This window comes from Struthio camelus, chromosome 2 (genome assembly GCF_040807025.1).
Source record: "Struthio camelus isolate bStrCam1 chromosome 2, bStrCam1.hap1, whole genome shotgun sequence".
NCBI lineage: Eukaryota > Metazoa > Chordata > Aves > Struthioniformes > Struthionidae > Struthio > Struthio camelus.
The window spans coordinates 24121834-24149559 of NC_090943.1; the positions used below are offsets into that span (position 1 = coordinate 24121834).

A 27726-nucleotide genomic window follows, 5' to 3' on the forward strand; every position below is an offset into this window, starting at 1 on the left:
CCTGTTACTGCAAAGAATCATTGTTAGCATTACTTTAGTGGATGCATGAAGGGAATGGGTGAAGCTGTACAGTAATATTTCTACCACTTCAGCTTAGAAAGCCTGCCTGACTAAAACCCTGTATTTACTAGCATTGTTAGAACCTTTTTTTTCTTTTTCTGAAAGCTTCTAGTTGAAAGTAAAGATATTTTTGTAGGATAAAGTACCTGAACAAATCCTGCTGTTGGCTCTGACTGGCATTTCTCACAGATTGATTATTGTCTCAAACAGACATTTCAGTTTTTGGAAAGCAGGAATAGGGAATGATTCATAGAAGAACTGATGGATCTGACCTGTTGGCTTTGTAGCTCTTGGGAACTGGGGTAGGAATAAGGCAAGAGGTGTGTTTCCTGCTGGGCTTAAAAGCAGTCCAAGGAAGAACTTTCCAGCAGTTTAATTGAGGGATCTGAATATGTGGAAATGAAGGAGAACTGGGTAGGCAAGAGCACAGAAGCTCAGCTTTCTGTACTGCATTAAAATGTTTTCCCATAGTAAGAATACAAAAAGCATTTGTTTTTGACATGACTATATGACACCAAAAGGAACTTGTGTTTGAATATAGTGATGACTCATATTTTTGACACCTCACCCATTTCCTTAAGATGTTGCTGTTTTTTTATTGGTAATCTTCTCTTTCCCAGCTTGTGGAGGGAATATTTATATCAATGATTTCAACCCTACTGGATACATATCTTCCCCCAACTATCCAAGCCATTATCCCCCGCATGCTGACTGTGTCTGGACCATAACTGCTGCTAATGGACATGCGGTAGAACTGCAATTTGAAGATCAGTTTTACATTGAACCTTCACCGAAGTATATATCTACATTATTTTACCTGTGTTTCCTGAGAGACTCCATTTTGATTCTTCTTTCTCTACTACTTTCTCTAATTCTTCCCAGAGTTCCCTTCCAGATTTTCAATCAAGAATGACTAAGAAATTTTTGAGAGAGGTTACCGATGCTATCAAGTCATTCATATAGCTTCACAGGGCTTGTAATTGGATGGCAGAGATCAATGTAACGGGCAGAGAGGGAGAAGCCATGGTAGGAAGGTGTTTTCTGTAAAATCTGGGCCATCTAGTCCTTTCATCTTTAGATTTTCAGCCACTGTGGCTCTGAACTGGATTTGGTCCAATGGGTCACCTCCAGAAAATATTTGTCTCCCTCTTCCATTGCCTGCCTGCTGGTTTGCAATGGGTCTGCCTATTTTGCATGTCCTGCCTGAAGCATAAATACAAGGCCTGGTTTCCAGCTGAGATATTTTCATTAATTTGGGGCTGCACCAGTACATGCCAAAGGCGACCCTCACCTGCGAGGCCATATACAGAACAAATACTGCAGGAGGCAGGATCCCAAGGGTGTCCTTCCTCTCTGGCTTCCTTGGAGGTCTTCTGGGGGCTGCTCATCATTCTCTAGGCAGAGCTGTTGGTTAAGATGTTTTGGGCCTTTCTGTGCCTGCCGAAGTAGGCCCCCAGTTTTGAATATTTATTTCCTTCAGCTATCTTATAGCTGTTCCTTAATTTAGCAGTCAACAAAGAGGCTTACTAGGGAATATCTGAATCTGAACACTGGCAAAGACGTGCATGTTAGACTGTTACAACTACTTTATTAGCACTGTTTGCACCCCCACAGGTCTGGTTCTTGTCAGGTCTGATCAGATCATAGACTGGGCTTGGGATGAGTCTTTGTCTATGTTTCTAGCACTTCTTTTGATTCAAAACTTACCACAAACTATCACTGATTATGAACTTCGTGATTCTGTCCTCACCACATTGTATGGGAACTGATCTAAATCATTGTAGCTTCATGAGTTTGTGTAGTTGCTGAGATGTTTTAAAGCCATTACTGCTGTACACTGAATAGAAAACTCTCCTCTTCTAGCTGTACGTTCAGTTACCTAGAGCTACGCAATGGTGCTGACTCCAGCACCCCTGTCCTTGCCAAACTGTGTGGACATTCGATGCCAGGCTTGCAGAGATCCTCCGGAGCTGTCATGTATATGAGGTTCAGGTCGGACAGTGGTGCCACGCATGTGGGATTCAATGCTAAATACTCCATCGGTAATACTTGCATTTATCAATTTCTCTAATTTTAGAAAAGATTTAGGTCTCAAGTCCCAGGCTTTTGTAATGGGGCTTAAATCATTCCCAAGAGGTGGTCTAACAGATATTTGTCTCTTTCAATTATTGTTAGAGTTAAGGCATCAGAGTCATAGGGGTTAACATCAGCATGTGGTCCACCTAATAAGAGATACAAATTATAACACAACAGGAAAATACTGATAGATCTGCAGTAATGGAAACGAAGACTGGGTTAAGCCTTTGTCAAAGACAAGGGACAAAGGGACACTAGCAAAAAGACCAGGGTGGATAAAATCAGGTAGTATGGTCTGGTTTTCAGTATGCAAAATTAGGTTGACTTTCATGAGTAGGAAGTTGAAGGAGAATGCAAAGATCAGCTGAAAGCTGGCAGAATAGAATAAATTAAGAGCTTCTCTGTGTAAATGTAAATCAATGCATATTAACAATGCTGCTAGACAGAAGAAGCACAGCAATGGAGCAGAAAAGGAATGAGGGATAAGAATCATTATCTGTGAGCTGGGAAAAGCAAAATACTTTACAGTTATTTGCTTTCAAGCTGAAAAAACAGGAAAACATTAGCAAAAATTTAGAATGAAATAAAAAATAGTCTCTGATCAGATTCAGAAATATGGTACTCTACTTTTTTATAATATTCATAATACTCACAATTTTAAAAGAACAGCATCTATTACGTTAGTGTTACATGTCTATCCTCAAGAGAGTCTAGAACTGTTTATTTTTTCAAAGGCAAGGAACTAGACTATATTATTTTACACAGAATTTTGTTAATCATGTTAGACCTCAAACACATAAGCAAATATATTGTGCTATTATATCTCTGAAGGTGAAAACTGAAGCTACTTTCAAGAAAATATTGTCAGTATGCTGAGCCACAATTTACATTTACCTGTAAAAGAGTTTCACTGCCTCAACTGTATGCCCGTCAACTTGGAACAAAGCACTAGTCACTTAGAGCAGGCAGTATGAACACAATTGTACAAGGAGAGCATGTACCCTTCAGCATTGCCATGAAAAGATTATAGCTAGCAGACACACAGAATACACTGTGAAATCCAATATATTCCACTAGGGAATATTATTTGCTCCAAGCCTTAGCATTATGAACTTACGTCTGGTAGCTACCACAAATAAATGAATTTTCAGAGGGCAAGACATAAGAATAAATGAACTGTGATGTGGTCCCTTATTGAGGCATCACAAGGAATGGTATGGAAGTAGGAAGAGAAAGCAAGAAAGAGAAGAGGAATCTGAACTACTGCTGTAGTCCCAAACCAGCAGTCAAATTTGGTCAGTCATAAAAATTTAGATCAGTATTTAGCAAACTAAATTTCTTTGTAATCGTCCAATAAAGATTTCCATACACTGACTGTGACATGCTTGATGTCTTTTTAAGAAGAGCTGTTTTTTTCTGATAAATATGGATGTTAGTAGAAATTAGATATAGGCCTTGATATCTGCGAGTTTATTCAAGTTAGTGAGAGACAGGTCAGAGGGGATGCTTACAGTGGAAGGCTATGTATGGTAAAAAACAAACTAGGACTGATTGAATTAGGACGAGAATGTGGAATCTGAAGGCAATGCCCGCTGTATTACCTCAGTTACAAAACAAGCCAGTTGTGTCATAGCTTAAAGTCCTGTACAGGAGAAAGCTCATCTCTCCGAGGTCCTTCCTTAGAGTAAGCAATGTCCTTGCCTTTGCAGCTCCCTGTGGTGGAACAGTGATCGGACAAACTGGCACCATTGAAAGTGTGGGGTATCCTGACCTTCATTATGAAGATAACTTGCTCTGTGAATGGTTTCTGCAGGGACCCAGGGGCCACTATCTTACCATCAGACTAGAAGGCCTAGATATTCAAAACTCGTCCGAGTGTGCAAGTGATTTTGTGGAGATCCGAGAATATAACGCCTCTGGTCAGAAAACTGTTTCAATGTTTGTCTTCCCTTCCTTAACACTGCTAAAGAAACCTCCGAAGAGGTTCCAGAAAGCATTCCCCATTGCGTAGAAAGTGAGCCTTTAGAATGAACAGTGCTCCTGTCTGCCTTGCTTGCTGAAGCAAAGCAAAGCAAACAAAACCCTTCCATTTCCCAGTGATGACTTGATTTTATTTGTTTACTCCTGTCTACCTAGCTAAATTGAAAAGTGATCCTTCAATATAAATGCAAATACTGTCTTTGATAAAAATTGACTTTCTGTATTTGACTTGTGCAGGAAATCTATTGGGCAAGTACTGTGGTAATGCTCTCCCTGATGCTGTGGACACCTCTGACAGTTTTGCTTATGTCAAGTTTGTCACTGATGGATCAGTCAATGCCCGAGGATTCAGACTGCGCTTTGATTCCAGTGCTGAAGGTTGGATTTATAAGGTTATAAGTTTCTATCAGGGATGCAGCACACACTGGACACTGTAATTGTAATACACATTCTAGATCACTTATTCTTGGAGTGCTGTATGTTTGCTCTTCAAATCTGTGTCTGGGTTATTCTGTGTCTGATCACAAGTTAGCTGATACCTTGAGAGGCAAGCAGTCTTCTGCTATAATGGATGTTGCCCTCAACAGTTGGTCTCAGACCGTGAACCCACTCTTCCACACCTTTTCTCCCCAGCAGTCAGTCCAGGGATGCCCTGCCATACCCCTCCCACATCCCTCTTGTCAAGGAGAAAGGTTTAAAGAAATGCTGCAATTTTTTATTATGTTATTCTGTACCTCTGTGGTGGATGGTATTCTTAAGTCTCTAGCACCTAAAATCAATATTTTGGAGTGAAATCTTCTCCCCTACACCACCTACTCAAAATGAATTGTTTGGGGAAAAGTGGGAGAAAGGGAGCTGTTGATGTAAACACTCAGAATTTTACTCACCTCCTTCGAGGAGTTCCCTTACATAAAAAGGAATCTCTGCCAACGACCTGTAGACTTGCAGAAGGACAGTGCACACTTACCTAACAGATTCCATGTAGCATACCAGATTATTTTCCTTTGAGATTTTACCTTTCCAAGTAAAAGGTCTTTCCAGACTTAACATTAGTGATGAAGACCGGACAAACACAATGACTTTAAGAGCTCTATCCTGATCAGGACTAAGGACATAGCCCTTGTCCTGCTTCTCACTTCTCCCTTACGTTCCTGAGTACCCATGCAACATGTGTCCCACCAAGATCTGGCTACTTTTAAAGAAATAAATTCTCCTCAGTGGTGGTCTCAAAGAATCTCCTGCCAAGCTTATGGAACTCTTTCCATCTCATTTAAAATTTCAGCTGAAAGCTTCCTTAGCCTTCATCTGTGCTTCTGCAATAAAATAACAGAGGCGGAGGAGGAGGATGAAAAAAACTCCAAAGGCATGTTATTCCATTCACAGGACCCTCTTATGCAACTCTAGAGAAGAAGCTGTATCAGTAAAAATTTAACAAAGGTTGATAAACAGATTAGAGCATTCTGCAGGCGTATGTGAAGGTGAGGAAAAGCACCAACTCTCCCACTGCACTCCATTAAATTATATGTCTGTATTTTAAGAGAAACCAAGTGTAAGACACCTAAAGTCTGGCATGAGCCCTTCAGAGAAGAGACTATTAATAATCAGACAAAAATGTGCTTCTATGGTCAATTAACATTCAAAATGTAACAACTGTTTCTATGGCTGAGTGGCAAAGACTGGTGGGAACTCAGCTATTTAGAAAAACATGGACTAGACAGGCATATTAAATCAAGTACTTGGGCTCTCTTTTTCTTGCATTATGAATGTATTCTTGCTATAACTCTATAAGCAATGCTCTACTCAAAGACATGTTGCAATATTTGGTATTTCAGAGTGTGGTGGGGATTTTACTGCCCCCTCTGGAACATTTACTTCACCCAACTATCCAAACCTATACCCGCATAATCGAATATGTGAATGGAGGATCACAGTAGAAGAAGGCCGACGTGTCACCCTAACCATTAATGATATGAAAACTGAGGAGCACTGGAGGTGCTCATCCGATTATGTGGCTGTGAGTATCAGATGTGAAGGCAGAAAATGCTGTTTCTGATCCTTTTATGTGGCACTGACAGAAATAACACAGCTGAAATGTCATTTATATGTCTACATCTGGTTTTAAGACTAATCATAATTTCACCCAAAGAAAACAGATATAATGAGAGAAAGCTAGCTCTCTTGGTTGCCTAAATTCATGTTCTTGTTTTAGAGTTTGGACATTCTGGAATTCATGGGCAGGCACAGGAGAGGATTTGGAGGATCAGGCTTCAACTTCATAAATTTAACAGTGGGCAGGGGCATCTCCAGCTCCCCCAGTCTCTCCTGGGCATCCAGGTAATTTCTGGCACAGGAGCTGCAGGGTTCTCCCAATACAACCCTTACACCATTAGGTCCTTCTCTGTCAGCCTTTAGCATCCAGGTCTCTTGAATCCTTTTAATCCTTCTATCCCCATAGAGTGTATCAAGGACAGAACCTTATCTGTTTTCCCACATATATGTCTTATAGCTGTAAGTCATTGGAATTGTCTCTTTATCAATTGTGGAAAAAAAGCTTTGTGGTCTCTGAAAGCTTTAGACACCTCTTCTCTGTGGACACAAAGACCATCAGTCAAATTTCAAGTCTCTCTTGAGTTTGGAGGTTGTTACTGCTGTTAAAATTTAAAAAAAGATGACTATCAATCAGAGTTGCAACAAATGGCTAGTACTGAACTGTACCTCACAGATTCTGCAAGGAAGACAAGGAAAACCCAGGAATTTCTCTCTCTTCATTACATTCACCTCCAAACTGATAGGTTGTTGTTAATTTGGCCCCAGTGGAAAAAAAAACCAAACCAGGCTCTCAGAGCTGGAACTGGGCTGATGTACGATAGCCTCAGAAAGAGAGTTCCTTTATGAAAGCAGCAGAAATGGGAGATGGTGCTGTGAAGTGTGGTGCTGTGAAGACTAAGGCAAAGGCTGCAACAAGTGAAAGCAAGGGATCCGTCTCCTCCTTTGCCCTTCTCTTCCAGTGAGGCAGAGTTCCCTACATATTATCTGTATCCTGGGTCCTACCAGAAGATCTAGTTTAGTTTTCGATTTGTTGAGAATAGGGGTGCAAACAGATGAATTAGCTTTAGCTATACACATTGGAGTAAAATACTGCATAGTTTTCCAATGAGAATGTTTCAATTTTGGTTAAAAGAAAAAGAGAGTGAATATGTTTTGTGTGCCAGAATACACAGTGTATTTTTGATGTTTTACCTCAGATCCTCATCCATTCAAGTCAATGGAAGTTATTTCCAAGGTTTAAATAGATTTGAATAGAGCTAACCTTCTGTAAGGGACAGCAATGAACCTCATATTAAAGATACGAAGCATTTTTCAATGATACAGGAGATGCCTCTAACGCTGTATTTTGATCTCATAAGAGTGTATTTTGACCCAACAGGTTTACAATGGCCTCAGACAGAATTCCCCCCGGCTGGCCAAGCTGTGTGGCGAGATAAATCCAGGCACTCAGGTGAAATCCTCTGGAAACACAATGAAAATTGTTTTGGTGACAGATATGTCTGGTACGACCAGAGGCTTCAGTGTCTCATACACGTCTAGTGAAGATGCAGGTACCGTTTGTTTTTGAATTAACGTCAAATGATTGATCTTTGGTGAGTCATTTCATAACTAAAATACTGATGCATGTCAAAAAATGACCTAGAAAAATAACAAATCCCTGATGCCTTTTTTTTCCTGTTATACGTGTCTGAATGGGAGCAGATGACGTATCTTTAATTAGCTGAAAGGACTTGAAAAAATACGGAGTCTGGGAGTTACGGACTTCGTGTGCCTGTTACGTCCAACTTGAAATGGAAAGAAAAATAACCTCTGTTACGTATCATACTCCTTACTCCTACTGCTGATTTATTGTCTTTGCTTACTTAGTATTGAGTAAAAGATGGACTGAAGTGGGCTTATGCCATGAAGAGATCCAAAAGACATAGTGACATAGACAGTTTGAATAATTCCATGCTTGCTTATTACTCAGGGGGTTAAGTAATTTACTGAAGCTTGTGAAAGTACAGCTAACGTATTTTGCAAGCCCAACCTCCAGAGAGGAGACAGCTGGCAGAGCCTTATTATTAGAGCCTTGAATCTTTCAAACTTGATTCTCCCCATACACATACATCCTCTGTAGCATCAGTGTATTGTTTTTGAGGGTATGTTGCCAGAGAAATCGTCCTCCCTTGAGTTTGGGATTAGGTAATGGGTAGGGCTGAGCAATGCTGAACAGGAGCCACAGTGCGATTTTATCAAAAAGTTAAATAATGCTTGTTATATTGATGGTGCTGCTGAAATATTTCATTTGATGTTGGGAATAATTGTTTTTCCTGCTTTTTACACATGTATTTTTAAAGACTTCCAAATAACTTCTAGGAAGTAGACAAGAATTCTCTTGTACACAGCAGTAGACTGAAAATAAGGAAGAAGATGGAGCAAGTTTTCATCTAATCCCTACATATGCCTGCTGACATGAGCATATGAGAAGAAATGGCAGCTGGATTTTTGTTCATACCAAAATTATTCCTATTTTTAAAAAAATTATGCTTTGTTTCTGCAGTTTGTGGTGGAACCCTTATTGGATATGCAGGTGGGAATTTCTCTTCTCCTGGTTATGATGGTGTTAAGAATTACACAAGTAACCTAAACTGTGAATGGACCATTGAAAACCCCTCCCACTACAATTCATCCATATATATCTCCTTTGAGGATTTCCACTTGGAACATCACCAGGACTGCCAGTATGACTACCTAGAGTTACGAATAGGTTTGTACATGCAATAGGTGGATGGATTAAGCCTATCAATATTTTGGCTATGTGACTGTGCTGGTGCCCAATCTTATTCATGCATATGAAACACTGACTGTAGGACACGTGCATTTGAAAGAGCATTCGCCTGCCATGATGCTTTCTAGACCAGGAGTGGGATTTCACTGCCAGAGCAATGGATGCATGAATCTAGTCACCTTTTCTTTCGGGGGGAAAAAGCAAGAGTGGACAGGTAGCTGTGGGGAATAAATTGTTTCGGTGGTTGCTACACGGACCTGACCCTCTCTTTACAAAGGACGTGAACTTTCACCTCCTCTCCCTTGAAAGATGACAATTACGGAGAAGTTGGAGCCAGCAGAAGAATTCAGTTGGTCCACAGCGCATTTTCTCCCTGCTCCTGAGATGCCTCCCAGGGCAGCAGGAGTGGAATAAAAAATGCTTTAATCATCCACAGGCTCTGGGCTTTATACCACCACTTTTGTATACTATAAGGTGATTCTCCAAAACCAAATCTGTATTCCCCATGATACTGCATCGTAAAATATAGATTAAGGTATTCAAGAGGAAAACAGTCATAGCACTAATGCCCCAGTTATGTCTCTGTATATTTGAGTATGTTAGCTATCTGCAAGAACAAGCAACTGGAAATGTCGTATGAAAATTGCTCAACTAATGCCAAGTGTAGTATGAAAGCTCCAGCTGTCGTCTTCATTGAGAGGCTGTATCTGTGAGTCCCAGAGAGAGCAGACTCTAATTTACTAGGCAATTGTTTCCGGAAGGTGGGGGGATTGAGGGCAGGAATCAGTTACATCTTTATTTGCATTCATTTGAATGAGAGCTCTTGGTCACATAGCTTTGGTTTGTCCTGCCCAGAGCAAAAGCATGTGTTGCTGTATAGCCTAAGAATTCCCTCCCATGTATGCACTGAAGCTGGGAAATAACAGAAAGAGAATCGAGAATAGCTAATAAAATATATCTGGTCAGTTACCCATCAATCTCCACTACTCTCACTTCACTGTAAACCTCAGGCCTCCAGGCAATACAATCAAAGGAAAGGGGAAAAAACGTAGTCTTGTTTTGCTCCACACTGTTTAGCTGTCTGAAAAGTAATGTTGATTTTGGCCATACAAATGGATCTTTAGTTTCGCAAGAACAGTCTCATGTCAAAGGCAGAATGCCCTAATTCTGCTGTATAGGTTCACAAGTAGCGTTTAGCGAGCACTGAGATGCAAATGGTGCAGAAGGTCACTAAGCTCCAGTAGATGCTGCTTGAAACTCTCAACACGGCAAACGTGAATTTGAGGAAAGGTCCAGTTCAGTCATAGTGACCCAGGAGATCCTGAATGAATATAAGATATAAAAAATTATTTTGAGTTGCCTGTGCAACACACAGGTGTTAAATGAAATAAAAAGGCAGAAAAGACTTTGTGTATTCACTGAGGAATATTTAATCCAAAAAGGCAAAACACATATTTAAAATTTCATAGAGTAAAGCTTAACATTCAGTTATTATATTATCAGCCACATATATGTAATTTGTACATGCTAGTATAGCTGTACATGTTACTACAGTTAAATATGCACCTTACTTTTGGGTTCAGGAGATCAGTCTTTGGCTTTTGCAGATATTTGATTTTGTTTTTTCAGACCATTGCCTTCAGTTTGAACCAAATCTCACAGAAGAATTGGCCAAGTGGACATCCATGAAAGCAGCGATAGGTGTCCCGGCCCTTTTCACACTGTTAGGAGAAAGAGACTGTGTAACCTTGGTCACTTCTGTCACATAGTCAGTCACTTCATAGGAAGTGCAGAAAAGGAAGAGTATACCTCACACTTTAATAATCAAAGTAATTGCTACTATATTTTCCTAAACAATAATTTATCATGAATGTCTTCTGCTAGTACAGATAAGTATCTTCTTTAGTGCTTGTTAACATGCAGTAACAAGACAGGTTGCAACATTTTTCTGTGTAATTTACATTAACAGAACTTTGTTACCCAGTACTTCAAAGCATTTTAATAGGTGGCTGTGTCCTTATATATGACAGAAAGATGAAGCTACTAAGCCATGTTACTTGGAATAAGCTGTGACAGGGCTTTGAACAGAGCCCAAAGCGTCTTGCTCCTGCTCTGCTGCCTTCTTTGCAGGAACAACCTGCCCCTCTGCTTGGAGCTAGGAGTTGCTTTTGAATGGAGACATACATTTAAGACCAGCATCCTGCTGTTATTAGAGAAGCAGACTTAGGAATGACATTGCCTGGATGTTTTGAGGAACACTGTTACCTTTACTTTCCATCTCCCCCTGAGAAGACAAAACTGAAACTGATTACTTTTACCACCACGACTAGATAAAAGCTTGTGCTGACAAGAGCAAACATTCAAAGTCATAGGCATGCGACTGCCTCTGTCATGCTTTCCTTTTAGGTTTCAATGATTCAAGCATGTGTTGATTTTGTTTTTTAGCCATACAAAACTGTATATTCAGCTCACTGGAAGAGGGATGCCCACTATTAATGCAGCAGTGGCTAAGCTTGTTCATGGATGAAGCACATTCTTACGTGTTAGAAAACTCAAAATGCCTGTTGACTTTAATGAGGATGTCATGAATAGAAGGCTCAATAGACTTCCAAGTGATCAGGTCCTCAGGCCATCCCTTCCCACTGTCCCGCCCCCGGACTTTTGTAAATCAATCTCTGCGTTTTCACATCTGATGGGTCATACCAAATAAAGGTGTATGGATTTGCAGAAAGAGGCCTAGATATTAAAAAGTTCATTAATTCAGCGTATAGGAACATGTTCCTATGTATAGGAACATTAATTCCGTGATTCTAGAGACTTAGATCCCACCAATGAACTGCAGCATTCTACACAGATAAAACAAATAATCAGTTATTAAGTACAATATATACTTTCCTGTTTTAGAATCAAAACAAAATGAAATGCATGGTTCCTTGTTTATTTTGCATATATTCATGTGAATGTATATATTCCTTCCAGTTACTGCAGTTATTTTAGGATTCAAAAACTATGTATTTTTTCTTCTTTTACTCAGAGGATGCTGGTGGAGAACTGATAGCCAGACTCTGTGGTCAGGCCGCACCATCTGTGCCACTAGTAATAGCTGCTCCCTGGATCTGGGTACACTTTGTAAGTGATGAAAACACAGAAGATAAAGGATTCTCAGCCCATTACACATTTGAAGGTAAATGACATGATTGACTATTGCCCTCAGTGGCTGAGGTAGTTCTGGGGAATGTTGCCATCCATCTGGTGATGCTGGGAATTCACACTACGGGATCAGCTCTCAAAGAGATCCTCAAAAATTACACCGGGCCACCACTATTTATATCAATTTAAGGCAAACATATGCTAGCAATTGAAATTTCAAATTTATTTTCTGCCTCACTGTTCCTGTTCTCTGAACCGCATTTGAGTTTCTGCAATGCAGTGCAACACTCAGAACAGCTGGTTGCTCTTGGGAATAGGAACATAACAGGTAACACGAGCCAAGTTTGAGTTACTTCAAATAGGCCTCCAGAATGCTAGCATGGCTGAGACACAGTCTGCTGCTTGAACCTTTGCTCTCATTTTGAAACCCACTCAAAGTCATATCAGTGCAAATTACACCACTTTGCCATTTACGGGCCAGCACAACTGTTCTTCCCTTCACAGCTGAATTTAGCCCTGGTGGTTATCTAGACCCATCAGCAACTTTTTGACTTGATTGTGTTGGTCTAGGAATGGCTCCAGTTTGGTTAGGAGACTGAGATAAGTAAATGGAAGATAAGGTAGAAGCAGCAGCTCTAAGTGTCAACTGGCAAAGGCTTTGCAAAGCTATATTAAGTGTCAGAATAAATACAAACTTCAAGGTCACTGAATGTATTTACTTACTATTCAATGAAAAATATTTTAAATTTTGGATTTTCCCAAGTGAATTGATTATCCTTACCTGTATCAGTCTGACTTAAATATGTTTTAATACTATTTCAAGCTGAATAATATTCCAGACAATTGCTTATAGTGTTCAGTTTTAAAATGTAAGGAAGTGTTATCTTTTTTTCTTCAGCCTGTGGTGGTATACAGTCAGGTGAAAGTGGAGTTATCTCAAGTCCTAACTACCCAGAGCCTTATAGCAACCTGAATCGCTGCTCCTGGCTGTTGGAAGCCCCTGAGGGTGAAACTATCACTGTGAGTAATACAGTGCTGTAGAGCCCTGTGAATACAGCTGGCTGTGAGTAACATCCCCTGATGCCTGAGGGAAAGATTTTAAACAATTTGGAAAATGGGAAATGTGAAGAAATGAAAAATCTGATCATCAGTCCTATGTAAGGACCAGGGGGAAACATAAAGATAATACAACCAACCTAGACTGTGCTTTTTTAAAAAACAGAAAGATTCTAATGAAACTTGGCCCTAAGACATAACACTGATTTTTCCTTTAAAGCAATGACTATCTATGTGTAGGGAATTAAAATAACTCATGTTGTTAAATGTTCATGGAGAAGTATTCATTCATGAGAATACACTAGCTCTGAAAGCGTTTGCACCTCTGCAGAAAATAAAAGTTGCAAGCCACTGTAAAGTCACTTCCGTTTCTTAATGGTTAGTTTGGAACTGAATATGGTTGCCTGTACAAATTACATCAATGAGAGGGTACTCTCATTTTCCAGGGACTACTAATCAGCTGCCTGTAGTACCAGCCCAATCCATCTGTGCCGCTTACTTCAGCCAAAATGCCAAGGGGCCAATTTAAGCACCTTTGTGACCAAGCAGCGCTAAACTTCACTCATTGCATCCTTTGGAGAACAGGCCCAGTTAGTGACATTTCAGGTCTAGATCAGGAAAAACATGTGAAAAGCAATTTTGTAAAACACACCACAGAGTTTCATATTTAGTGTCTTTCATTAATTTCCGTATCATATTTTTCTCATTTACAGCTACAGAGGTACTTCTTACAAATGCAAACCCACAGTCCTAACTATTCTGCTGCATGATATTTTCATCACTACCTTGGTATTTGCTCATTTTCAGGGAATACAGGAATATCTTATTAGAACACAAAATCTCTATTTATTCCACAGATTTCTTTAAACCAGAACTAATCTTAATCATATGTAAGCAAAGTTTTTTTTCTAAGAAGACTGAGCAGTAGCACCCTCAGTGAAGGCAGACTAACCTTTTCCATTAAGCTGCCAGTTTCAGTTGCTGGTAAAGTTCCAGACTTGAACCACTTGAGCTAAATTTGCCTCAGGCAGAGCTTTTTTGGAGATGAATACATGCAAAAGTTACAGGGAGAAGTGCTATGTATTTGCTAAACTTTTTTCTACAAAGATCCCAGTTCTGGAAACTAGTAATAAGGCCTTATTGAAAGAGGGTCAAGTAGTCATTACCATACGTCGATACAGCAACATCAACAAATCCAGGAGTCTACTTGATCAGCAGATCTAAATCTTTGAACTGGAAATCCCACCAGCGCGCATTTCAGTCCAGGGACAAATAGGTTCAGTGTGGGAGGCAGAGAAGTGGCAGTAGCTGCCTGCCCAGCCCAGTCTATTTATGTGATGTATCCAGGCCTGCAGGAACCAGCCATGCAACTGTTTCTCTCAGGTTGAAGGGAAACCAGCATTATTTTCAGCAACCATTAAGTATTCTGATTCAAAATGAAAGGAGAAAAAAATCCTAGGCTTTCTGTTTAAGTAGCTGTTCACGTTTGAACGTGTAACTTAAGATTTCAAGACCAGAAGACTTGAGATCAGGAAGGTGGTTCAACACCTGCACACATCCAAGAGATTTCTGAAGCACATGCTTAACTTTAAACATACGGTTAATTCCTAATAATACCAGTTTTGAACCTGTGTGTTCATCTTTCGTTTCTCTCTTCATGCTAAGTAGCTGCTGTTACTTATAACAGCAAGATTTCAAGCAGCATTTGCAGGAAAGCTTGAAGGTGAAGTGAGGGTCAGAGAGCTGAGTGAAATTCAGAAATCATTGTCGTGGGACGGCTGTGGGATCTGGCTGGAATTGCTCTAACCCCCCCTGCTAGTGGTGTTAAGTCCTGAATGTTGCTTTTGTGTGTTACAGCTTACTTTTACAGCCTTCCACCTTGAAAGTCACTCACTCTGTAAGTGGGATTCTGTTACTATCCTGAATGGTGGCTCTCCTGGATCTCCTGTCATAGGAAAGTATTGTGGAAATACATCCCCTGGGACCATTCGGTCTGGTTCTAGCAAGCTAGTTGTGATCTTTAACTCTGACCATTCAGTGCGAGGAGGTGGCTTTTATGCAACGTGGGCAGCAGAATCTCTAGGTAAGAAAAATAATTGTTCTTTCATCGGTCTAATATAGCAGTACATCATGCCTATTTAGCACTTTTCAGACACAACGTAAAACAGGGCTCCCTCTCTTTAAGTAAGTTTGCATTACAAGCAAAATTTGGCCTCACATCCTTCTAAACAGAATTACTATTATCTTAAATGGAAGAATGAAAAAATAAAATATTCCTTTTAAAGCTGATATATGTATTTTTTAATTGAAGAGGAAAAAAGTAGAATATCATATAGCTTTTTTTTCTTCTTTACTCATCCTCTTACTACATCATCGCTGAAGTAATATCAGATTGTTAGTGCTGTACACATAGCCCTAGTAAATTACTCTTGGCAGCATATTTGCAAGTATGTTTCAAATTATCTGAACTATGTATAGGAACATGAGGTGACATAGAGCCATGACTAGCCTTTATAAATTAATCTGTTAGCAATTTTTTAAAGGCATGTATTTAGCTGTCTCCATACTGCAATTCACAGGGCTGCCTGGGCTGGAGGGGAAGTCATCATTTTGCCCTGGGTCAACAGATGTAGCTTGAGTAGATTCACATGTGGAACTGCAATATTTGCATGTTGTAAAGTGAGAAAAACTGGGATACGGCAGTAGAATGAAGTTTTGTCCCCAGAGCATTTCTCTGAATGGCTGTCAGCCACGATGTGCCTGCCGTGTGGTACAGTCTCAGGAGAAGCTCCTCATCGGTGCGTTTCTGACCTTCATTCTCTGTGTGAGCAGCAGTCGCTCCTAATTGTCAGGAGCATACAGATGGGCCAGAGCAAAACTGGCATGCAGAAGGAACTCGTAACGAAGAGAAAGTGAAGCACAAAGGGAGACCTCCTCTGGAGTGTAACTACCTCTTTGCTGCAGGGGTAGGAGAATGAAAAATAAGCAATAGTGGGGTAAATGAAGGCTGAACAGGTATTAGGACGCTCTTGCTATTGCAGCCACACAGGCAGGCAGCCATTCAAAGCTGTGGGAGTACTGTGGGAGCACCAGCAAGAAATATTTTGAGCATGTCTCACCTGTTGCTACTCTCTCTAGGCTGTGGTGGAATTATTCATTCAGATAATGGTGTGATCAAGTCTCCTCATTGGCCTCAGAACTTTCCCATGAACACCAGATGCACGTGGACCATCATTACGCATGAAAGCAAACACTTGGAGATGTACTTTCACAATAACTTCCAGATCCCAGATAGGGATGGAAGCTGCCAGAGCAGTTATGTGAAGGTAAAATAAATGTTGATGCTGATGTGAGATCAGCAGAGCAGTGATTAAAATAGTAATGATTCTAGAATCCTGTTTTGCAGTCATGTCATTGTTAGGACTGTTAAGGCACAAATTCCAGGAAATATAAACTAAAGTCCGTGTACGCTACAGTCAATTTTTAATATGCTTCAAGAATTGGCTTGCATATATTTTAAATTTTTACCAGGCCTTGAGGCTCCACCTATTCAGCAGGGTCCCCTCACCCTATATGATGTCTCAAAGCTGAACAATATGAAAAAAGGACATATAGCTTCAGAACCAGGAAACAATGAGAAAATATACTGTAAAGAAAAGGCCTTTTCAATTAATCCAGTGAGTAAAAAAACATGAATGTGACAGTATAATTCCACAAGATTTCTTTATAAATGTGTATAAGCTGTCCAAATTGTACTAATCCTTTTTTTTTTTTTTTTTATCTCAAAGAACAAAGATAGCATTCTTATCCTTCATAGGTTGTCAAGAGCCACTTGTTTTCAAAGCAATAGAACAGAGTGGGCATGCTTTGAATTTTTCAGTGTAATTTTTTTCTCAGGCATTTGGCCTATGTTCAGTGGTTTTGTGTTCATTTTCTCCATAGCAGTACAACTCCCACTTGCAATAAAGGGCAAACATTATTGACAAACATGTAGGAAGACTTGAGCAGCTGTACATCTGATCTATACCTAGTACCTTACAAACCTCAAAAGCATTCATGTTTGAAGGCTGTGAGAAAAATAATTATCAAATTTGTATTTTCAAAGGCTGCTCCTCTGATTAATTGCTGTAATATGTTGCAATAAAGTTTCACTAATATATAACAAATTTTACTTCTCTCCAATAAAGAGGCTTTAAATTCAGAGTTCTGAACTGTCCTGAATGGTGTGTACACAGCTGGTTTTAAATGGGCAAAACTATGTCAACTGGAGAGTCAGCCCTTAGAGAAAAATCTGAAATTATTTATGATGACCCCCTCCATTTTTGAGTGTCCAGTTTGAAATGTCTGGTCTCTGGATTTGAGAAACTGCTAAGCAGGTGTAACTTTCTCCCATGTATTCCAAACTCAGCAGCCAAAAAAAGAGGAATCCAAAATCAATAGTGACCTTGCAAAATCTTGGCCAGGCTATGGATTGTCTGTATTAATCCTTTGAGCATCCACTGCCCCAAACACCTGGCCAGATGAATGAGCTTATTCGTATGCCTGCACTTACAGACTTAACCCTTGGCTAACCTTAGTTTAGGATGTTTGCTTAGAGCAATCACAGTTTTATATCATTGTTCTAGTTTCACTCAGATTTCTTTTAAATATATTATTTTTAAAATCAAATATTATTTGTTTCTTATTTATTTTTAGTGTAAGAGATCAGTAAAAAAGATCACATTAAGCATACTGCTGCAAAATAAATGTATTATTAAACTAAATCCTTTTTTACTTTTTCCTAAAGCAGAAGTTTTAAGTCTTTGGCAATAAACATCCATATTCTGGAAATGATTTAAGCACACAGGAACATCAAACACTCATGCCATATGTTTCTTTTTATGTGTGCTGAAATTCAGTACTTAAAGTGTGAGCCTTAAGTACATGCTCAAGTAATTACCTGAATGGGCTTTCACTTAAATACCTTCTTAAATTTAAACCTGAACGTCCTTCATGAATGCATGGTTTGCTTGACTGTAAATTGGCTATTGGTACAGTTGAAGTAGTATAAAAAATACCAATTTTTCCTTTTTTTTTGGTAAATAACTAATTTTTTAAACTCCCTATATCATTTGATACTTGTTGTTAAACAAGTGAATGCAACATAATAACTGAAATAATTTTTGATTAGCAAGGCTAGCTATTAGGGATTCAGACCTTCCAATGTGGAGCTCTATATTACCCTAGCATGATAGCTTAGGTTTTTATGGACTTAGGAATAGCATAAGGATTGCATTTGTTAATGCACTGTATACATAGGTAGTCATATGGATAGAGTGTACGGAGGTGAGTTAGCAAAGACAAAATGGAAGTAGACAATGATGCACATCATAAAATATTTCTCTCCGGTTCCCTGGACCTGACCTCCGTTGGCCCTGCTTGCAGCAGGGTTGGACCAGATGACCTCCAGTTGCCCTTCAGAGGCCCCTGGCCACCTACTTTATTCTGTGACTCACTCCTTGGAGAAATCTTTTTGTCTCCGCTGACTCTAAAATGAACAAAGACTGATAAACTCCAGTGTAGATGTCTAAGTTTCAGCGCGAGATGAATCCCACCCCAAGTCTATGGGAAGAACAATTAATTGCACGTGTAATTCCTGGTAGTGTGTTTCCACAAACTGTGTAGGTTTTGAAAGCACTAAACTATTTCCAATCTGGGCTTGTCAGGTGTGGAGAGGAAATGGTGGTGAAGAAGAAGCTTTGTTAACCACAGGATGTGGAAGTTCAACTCCTGACCCTGTTGTTGCTCCAAACAATGTGATAACTACAGTATTTCAGTCTCAGGATGCTCCTGGGCAAGGTTTCTCTGCATCTTTCATAAGCAGTAAGTGACATTAAAGCCAGTTGGCTGCTCTAATAGTCCATTTTAGATTAGTTGTATTTGTCTGTGTAGCAACAGTCCAGCAAGACACTGAAGCCTCTGCCCAGCTTTCAAGCACAAGAGTTCCCTCACTGAATGCAAGGAGGCTGCTGCGCTCCCCAGCATTGCGACTTGCCAAAACCCCCTTGCAACCATTAACTTTGTAGCTATTCTTAGCCACCTCGCCTTTTCAGTATGCTGAAAAGAAATGAACAGGCTTTAAATTTTAAGAGGTTGTTTCTCTTCAGTTAAGCTGTTCGGAAGCTAAAGGTATAATCTTCTTAAAAAAGGTAAAAGGATCTGCTCCTCATTTGGCAATTTTTAACTCTATTCTTTTGTCAAAGAACTTGCTGAGACTGTGGTAGTTGCTCCTGTGTATGGGATAGCCCATGTCCTTCACATAAACTGTTCTCAGGAGGAGAAATGACTTGTCAACATCTGGTCTGGCCTTTGCTTTGCTTTGTTGTTGTATTTGCATTTTATGCGGCTCAAGTGGCATTTCTTGGCATGGCCTCTCCATTTCCTTCACGATGGCATGTGCTTTGTGAGGGTCAAACCCACTGGAAGTGCAGGCGACAGTGCTCAATTTCAGTCATTTTGGGGTGGTCTTTTGTGTAGGATGCTGCCAAAGCAAACCACTTTCCCTTCACTCAATTCAGATTAAACCAGCAAGAAATTAAATGCTTAATGTAAGACACTCCTGAAGTACAATCAATTCTCAACTGAAGCTGCTTTTGATTTTATGATGCCTGCACTGTTGTCAGTATCAACTAATAGTGAAGGGCAGACCTCTTAGCGGAGGCAATCACAGGCTATATATGCCTATTCCTAATCTTATATGAGCATATTACTATGTACGGCTCTCTTTTATTTTAAGCCAATAGCTTAGGGACACGCCAGTCGTTTGGATCAGAATCAGCTCCATGAAAATGAGCAATTCTGTGTGCTTTAGAAATTTGGGGTGGCTAACCTCTCCTGCCCCTCTGCATATGGCAAAGTAGCAGGGAGATGATCTGGCTGCAGGCTGTTTCCGTCTGCCTGCCAGGCAGGAAGCATAATGCCACCACTTGGGCGAACATGGGGCTTTTCAAACGAGCTATGTTTTTATGTCTTAAGTGACTGAAATGTGCAGGCTCCAAAACCATAAGAATAGCAGTTCTGCATCCTTCTAGTCAGTGGGGCTCTTAAGGCTCTTAAGAGGCTCCAGCCTAAGGAGGAGTGAGGTCCTCCTTCCATTAGTGGCTTTGTCACTGCAAAACCAGAGTGATGTTGCCACTTGGGATTATAACAGTGTGTTATTTATTTCCCTTTGCAGGATGTGGAGTAAATTTCACTGGCCCTGCAGGTCGCATTGTGTCTCCTAACTACCCTAGTCAGTATGACAACAACTTGAACTGCAGTTACATCATCGATCAGGGACCACAGTCACTGGTGATCTTAGAGTTTGAGTCTTTCCACTTGGAAGGTAACGGCTTCTTCATAATTCCAGTACGTGCTATGAGGTCTAACTTTTTACGTGGAAACATAGAAGTCTCATAGTATGGAAAATGATCGATACTTTAATTTGCTGGTGCATTCTGACAGACAAACGGTTACAAAATTAATTGGCAGAAGTTCAGTTTTGTGTCAGTGAAGTGTTCCAGAAGAGCAGAAGATAAAGCTCACCTGTGGATGAATATCTTGCAGCAATTAAGTGGGGAGTCTGCCAGGTGGTTAGGGTATAAGGTTGACCACAACAAAGCTGGGTGTTTGTTCCTGCTTTTTTTTTCTTTTTTTTTCTTTTTTTTTTTTTTTGCCACTGACTCACTTTGTGATCTCAGGCCAGCTGTTTTGCTTTTCAGTGCTTCTGTTTCCCTAACTGATAAAATAGGTATAAATATACTTAGGTGTTATACATGGATGCAAGAACATCTAAATATTTGTGAAACTGCTTTGTGAAATTAGGTGAAAGACTACAGTAGTTGAAAAGCTACAAAAGTTGTTATCCAATCCTTACCCATTAACCCAAAAGTCTCTTTTGAGATTTTCAAAGTGGCTAGTATTTAGCCAAGAAATACCAGGTATAATAACCTGTATCATTGGTGTGAATGGTCAAACTTTCCTGACTTTGATAGGATCAAATCTTTATGGATGGAAATGTCATGATTACACAGAGGAATGAATATGTACAAACTATTTGGGTGGCACCAGAAATTTTAGGTCATCTAAATTTGGTTAGCTTGGAGTAACCTGGAGAAAGAGACATTGGAGTAATTTGTTATTGAGGCTTGGTGAGTAATTTGATTTTTTTTCTAGACCAAATCACAAAGTCAGTAGTTGGGCTTCTTGTCCTTTTAAGTTTTCAAACTGTTTTGGATTACAAAATATTCTAGTCTAAACTTAATTTAGATGTGAGATAAAGATTTGATTTGATTGTGATTTCATTTGAAACCTTTTGTCCCCCCCCAGTACAAAATGCTATTTTGAGAATTAAAAAAAAATTGCAATGTAAACCACAGAAATTATATGATTTCTTCATATAGAAGACACTATTATTCTACGAGATCAGTAGATGCACTAAAACATTAGGCTGAATCAAATTAGGCCTATTTTGACATCTGTATGCATACATACATTACTGTTCTGTACTCTGTTTGTGCATTCAGTTACTTTATAAATGGATTCAAGTTTTTATTATTGAAAAGATTAAAGCAAAGAGGCAAGTGATACAGACATAATAAACATAGAATGCCTTTTAATATTTATCTAGGTCTATTTCTTGCAGGACAGTTGGCTCCTTTCTGTAGCTTCCTCAAGCTACAGAAACCAAAGTCCATAGTCACAGGAAAGAACAGAAATTGGGATATGAGCTACAGCAAATCTGGTTATAAAAGAGGAAGTATGACAGTCTCCCGTAGCTGATTATTCATGTGTTTTCACAAAGTCTTAAAATATAACCCAGTAGTGAAGAGAAACTATCTGTGTTTAAATGGGAAAGAAGACCGAAACCACCAGCCTGCAAACTATCATGCAGATGCGAAAATGTGTTCAGCAGTCCCACTGAATCTGTTCAGCATATGTGCTAAGGGTTTTCAGCATGAAGTCCCATAGTTCTTTTGCAAAGGCAGGACAGTATTTGGCAGCATCTGTTAAAGCCATTTCCAGCTGTTCCATAGGCAAGGAAGCGTTGCACCTGCTTAGGTTGTTGCTGAGTGTGGCCTTTTAAATTCTTAAACATACTGGTACAGATTTTCTGGGTAGGGTATTTATAGTTTAAATGCATGTCCAATTAGCATAATTTACTACCTATTTGACCTCTCAAAAGAAATCCAATTGCTTCTTTATGATTGTTTAGTACCAAAATGAAGTATCCAAAATAATGCTTGTAAGGCATACATCTCTCTTTTAACTGGACTTTTAACTGGTTGAAATATGTTTTCCAGAAAATTAGAAGACAGAAGGCAATTGGCTATAGTGCAGTGACACATTGCTACAAAATAAAATGACTTGATTGATTAGTCACAGATTTCTGCTATAGAGTAGTATGTTTTCAAATATGATGAGATACCTGTTCTGATTGTAAAGGATGCCTCCAAATGATGCAGTTCACCCACAGCAGTGAAATAATGCCAGCATCTGGAATCAAATGAATATGACATGCATGTAGTAAATATTAAATATGTATTAAGCACTAAACATAGCAAATAACAATGCAGAGCAAGAGAGAGCTGGAGAAAACTGCATTTGTTGATTTTATGATCAAAATTTAATCTAAATCAGCTGCTTCCTCGTACATAGGAATGACATTTTTGCTTTTACCATCTGAAAATAGACATCTAGTTTACATTTATCATCTGGATTTATCTTCTCCTATACTAAATTGAAAAAAATAGTTCTGTGAAACTACATAGACTGCAATTTGCTTCTGTAACTCCTATATTGTGTTTGGTTATTTTATAAAGGATCGAACAAATAGGGTGAATTTGTTTTCTTAGTCCTTCTGTGACAGTGATAAACGTAGTCCTACATCTCTCCTTACTCCTGGGATCAAAGGTCTAGGCCAAGCTAAAATATTAGAATTACTCCCAAAACTTTTATCTGTATTTAGTAGACTTAGTATCTAAGAAGTAGGTAATCACATTTGGTTTTGTTCACAGTCTTTATTCAGAAGAATTTTCCTACAAATACACCTATAGGACAGCTATAGTAGTATATTATTAAGTGGCTGTAATATTCTCCAGGTAGGAGTGTAATATCCAATAAATTCTGAGTTCCCAATCATGGAAAATAAGAGGAAATGGGTAGGGGCCTCCTGCAATATCTACTTTCATATTTCTGTAGTATTTATGCTCTTTCCATACAAACAACCACACTGTGTTGATAACGTGTCAGCCGTGTTGTAATAGCTTATTTATTTCTCCTTTTTTTTAAAAAAATGCAACAGTAATTTTGCAATATGAGACAAGGTCCCAGCCTCATTTTTGAGTCTCCTGTGTCTGCTTTCTCAGTGGTTACTAGGCAATTCAGAAAGTAGACACATTTTGCAATAGAGTATTTTGAAAGAGCATAAATAGAAGAAATTTGTAATTCCTTACTTTCAGAATAGAACCCTCTGCTATGGAATTTGTTAATATATACTATATAATATATAGCATAGAAATATACACCTGCATAATACTTCTCCTGCTTTAGTAATTACTGTTTGTATTACCATAAAGCCCAGAAGCTACAATTCAGAATGAAAACCCAATTCTTTTAAGTTTTGTGAACACTGAACTAAAAGGCAAATTCTGCCCCAATAAAAAATGAAGGACAATCTATGGTTATAGGCAGAAGGATGGGAAGAGTACACTGTTATTAGTGATCAGACAATTAGGGATCTAAATGTGGTCAAGGTTTTTTGCAGGCACCACATCAAGGAAATGATTTTATGGAGAACAGTGAAATTGGTTTTAAGTTGTTACTGAGAAATTCCTGCTCAATGGAAAGGAGAGAACAAAAAGGCATATTTCAAAAATATAACATAAGGACAACTGAAGCTCTTATCATGTGACCTTTGGAGGCGAGAGTCAATGTATCAATGCTGAGAGGTACCAAGAGATGATAAATAGAGTGTAGCTAGATACAAGAAGGCCTTGAAAGCAAAGACAAGCAGAAATTCCAAGAAAGGTGACACATTCAGAACGTCAGGCCAAGAAATTGATCTCTGCAACAGTATTTAGAAATAAATATTTTCAAGGCAAGAGGAACGAATGGTACAATACCTCTGTTGGAAAATTAGTATTTCTTGAGTGAGAGTCATAGCTATGTAGAAGAATAAGAAAGACTGTGTCTTAAATATAATAATTAGAAACAGTCCACAATATTTACATCTAGGCTGGATTCGAAGACCTAGAGAGATCTAAATCATAGACATGGACCTAGTCAGGCTAGGCAAAATTATGAGCTTGTCAGGAAAGAAGATGCAAGGGAAGACTTGAGGAAGCTCACCTATTGAATGGTTTTGATGGGGGATAGAAATAAGATTTGAGTTTGAAGAGAAAGAGGCCAGGGGAGGGAAAGAGATCCATGGGGCATCAGCACAGAAATGACAGCTGGGTCTGTGTTTGTAAATGAGATTATACAGCGCAAATGGAGAGATACAAAGAGAGAGACAGGAGAGGAGACGTCTCATTGAACCCTCACAGATGTACTGAAGGAGAGAATACAGTAATACCAGAAGGATGAGCAAAATCTCTCAGTAGACAAGGTTTTATGAAGAACAACAGGGCTGGGTATGTGGAAAGTGCCTGGCAGCTCAAAGAGGATGCGGGTCTGACATCTGGCTAGGAAAAGATCTCTGGAGACTTGTGAAAGCTGTTTCATTGTAGTGCAAGGGGCAAAAATTGGGCTAGAAAAGATCTAAGATAGCATTAGAGGAAATTAACCACTGAGAAGAATTGCTGATGTGCTGAGTATGTTTAGAGGCTGAAAGTATGGACATGAGGAGTTGGAGCAGAGGAACCTGAGATTGGGGATTATTTAGAGGAGAGTGGCAGAGTAATGCATTTCAGTATGGTAAGAAATTAAGGAAAAGTGTAAATGAGCGAATGAGTTAAAAGGATAAAGATCAAACAATGATCAGCCCTAACAGGATTCATAGGGATTCATAAGTGATATTGGTCCAAACTCTGGAGCATTCAAAGCCAGAAATTCATTGCACTGCTGCAAATCAAAACATCACTTTGTGATGGGTGTTGTGAACCTTTGCTTTGTTGAGAAATTCATTTCACTTCATGCCTTTCTCCAAAGTGTTTTCAGAATGACATCTGAGTCGCTTTCTCAACTTTCCTATTTTCAAACTGCACTCGTCTCCATTTCATTGTTTTCAGTTCTATGTATTTTAAAACTGATCATGTTTTTTATTTTTATCCCATTATCAAGTATTCTCATAATAGAGTAGGACATGTAGAATATTTTTAATTAATTATTTTATAATTGACAATTTAATCAGTTATCTGATGAGGCTGGTTACATTCATCTTAGTAACTGATATTAGAGTCATACTAGTACTCTGTTCCACTATTAGCATATTTGTATAGCATGCATACATTGTCTTCACTGACAGCAGAGAGAATTTTTCAACTGAAACTCCAGAAATGATCTAAAATGTATCTGGCTGCTGGAGTCACTCTGTCCTTCCTGTGAAACAGAATTATCACTCCATTCCTATTCGCCATCCTGTTCGATAGGAGTCATCCTGTTTTCTACAACACTAGGAAATAGCTTGTTTTGATTGGACAATCTGCAGGAATCACTCCTCTCCAAAATTAGGTCCAGCATCTCCTGTTAAAATTAGATAATTCTGGGTTAATCCTTTGCAGTTTAAGTAACTACCCCATTGCTGCTAGTAGATCACTAACAAGACAACTTAACCTCATAAACAAGCGACGCTTCCATTATGCCTGTAAATGCTGAAAAAAAAAACCCCACCAGGTTGTTCTATAAACATTATAACTAATGAAGCTTGTTTTGCTGTAGATGCGTGTCCCACCAGCACCACCCACGGACCCGGCTGTGTAGGCTGGTGGTGCCATGCTCCCTGGCCCATGGCTTGGTGGGTCCGTGGGCTGGCCACCTGCCTGTCCAAACTTAGAGCCCTTCTACTGAAAGTACTGCGTGGCCTTCAAGGGGAACATTCCTCTGGGACTCCAGCTCAGCCATTGATTTTTCATGAAACTTACAGGAACTGAATATGGTTGAGCCCTCTCCTCTCAGTCAAATCTGGCTGAAAATGGCAGGGTGGCTAGAAAGGCAGCATCATAAGGCACAGGGACAGAGAGGATGGCTCACTGCTCCAGAAAGCTAACTGCAAATAAGAAACTAAAAACCAGTGGGGGAAAGAAAAGCAGTAGAATGCTACATTCGCCATTTCTGGGTTTCTTAGTGCTTCTGAATAGGCAGCTTTTCACTCACACTTCTATCTGCACTGATGTGCTCCCTAAAGTAGAAAATCAGTTTCTTTTCCTATTGCTCTGTCATCAGATCTCCACTGACCGCCACCATGTCAGTATTTCACTGGAAAACTGCCAGATTAAATTTACAGTTTTTGTCTTGTGAGTCAAGCTGAGGAATCTGGGTTTGGGTGCTCGAAAGTCTGAGGGAATTTAGAGAGAAAGAAGAGAGCCCTGAAACACGTTAGTATATGGCCTATTTTTTCACTTTCCCAAATTCTCACTCTCAAATCATATGAAATCCACTGCACTGAATACTGACTGCTACATCACAGGTAAAGCGCCCATGAAGTTGGTTGCCTGTACAAAAAGTGCAGTTATTTTGATCTACTAGGGAAATACTTACTTTTGAGAGGTCTGCACGTCTCTCTGTAGATGGTTCTCACTCAGCTATAAACTCCCAAGAACATTGGGGGCCTGAAGCCTTTTCCAGCTCACAGGATGTGTTGAATGAAGCCAATTTGATGTCTTATACGCAGTGCCTCTTTGTCTTTTCCTGTCTCAGTTTTTCTACTGAGAGGTGAGAAGTAAAAAAAGAGAAGCCCTGAGATCCTGAAATGGAAAGTAATATGAAATTTAATTCTTATTGTGTGTGAGGTACATGTAAACTTGCAGCTCAATAAATCACATCATTGAAAATATGCTGCTAACATTTCTGCATTGTATGTCCACACAGCCCCGGCACTCTTCAGCGGAATTTGTCTTTATGACGGAGTAAGCATTTTCAGCGGGACCAGAGTTACCCTGCACCCTCTCATCACACTTTGTGGCAATGAGGTCCCTGCCCCAGTCAGTGTCTTTGGGCCAATGTTGCTCTTCTTCTACACCGACTCCCACATTGCAGGTTTTGGATTCCGGGCCAGATACAGAGCCATTGGTGAGTAGCCAGATCCTGTGCTTTCAGTGATGGGAAATACTCAGGCTGCAGTCATGGTTCAGTGTAGGAAATGTTGGACCTTACTTTGGGAATCCCTTAGTAGATAGATGTAGACTGTTCATATTCCCTCTGCACTTGCCCAAAAGAGTGCTCAGCACCCGGACATGGGACTGTTCGGTGTGTGCTGTCACTGACTGATGTGTTATCTCACTGTCCTTATGTCAAGACACGACGTTGGACCAACTCAGAATCTGAAACATTTTCCATCCCTTTGCTGGAGCAAAGGAATGCAACCCCTTTTGGCAGCTTTTTTTAGTCTCTTTTTTGGAGAAACATCT

At 39.6% G+C, this 27726-nt stretch overlaps 1 protein-coding gene across 2 annotated transcripts in view; it reads left to right on the forward strand.

Annotated features, from left to right (window-relative positions):
* Positions 1-27726, forward strand: part of CUBN (cubilin) — a 145236-nt gene that overhangs the window by 95459 nt on the left and 22051 nt on the right. For both annotated transcript variants that reach the window (XM_009673702.2, XM_068934653.1), the window contains 14 exons: positions 681-855; positions 1924-2102; positions 3846-4055; positions 4354-4494; positions 5949-6130; positions 7544-7715; positions 8708-8914; positions 11970-12119; positions 12984-13105; positions 14999-15224; positions 16280-16467; positions 18847-19003; positions 20355-20504; positions 27188-27388. In XM_009673702.2, the coding sequence (XP_009671997.2) occupies positions 681-855; positions 1924-2102; positions 3846-4055; positions 4354-4494; positions 5949-6130; positions 7544-7715; positions 8708-8914; positions 11970-12119; positions 12984-13105; positions 14999-15224; positions 16280-16467; positions 18847-19003; positions 20355-20504; positions 27188-27388 (2460 nt within the window). The remainder of the gene's footprint in view (positions 1-680; positions 856-1923; positions 2103-3845; positions 4056-4353; positions 4495-5948; positions 6131-7543; positions 7716-8707; positions 8915-11969; positions 12120-12983; positions 13106-14998; positions 15225-16279; positions 16468-18846; positions 19004-20354; positions 20505-27187; positions 27389-27726) is intronic.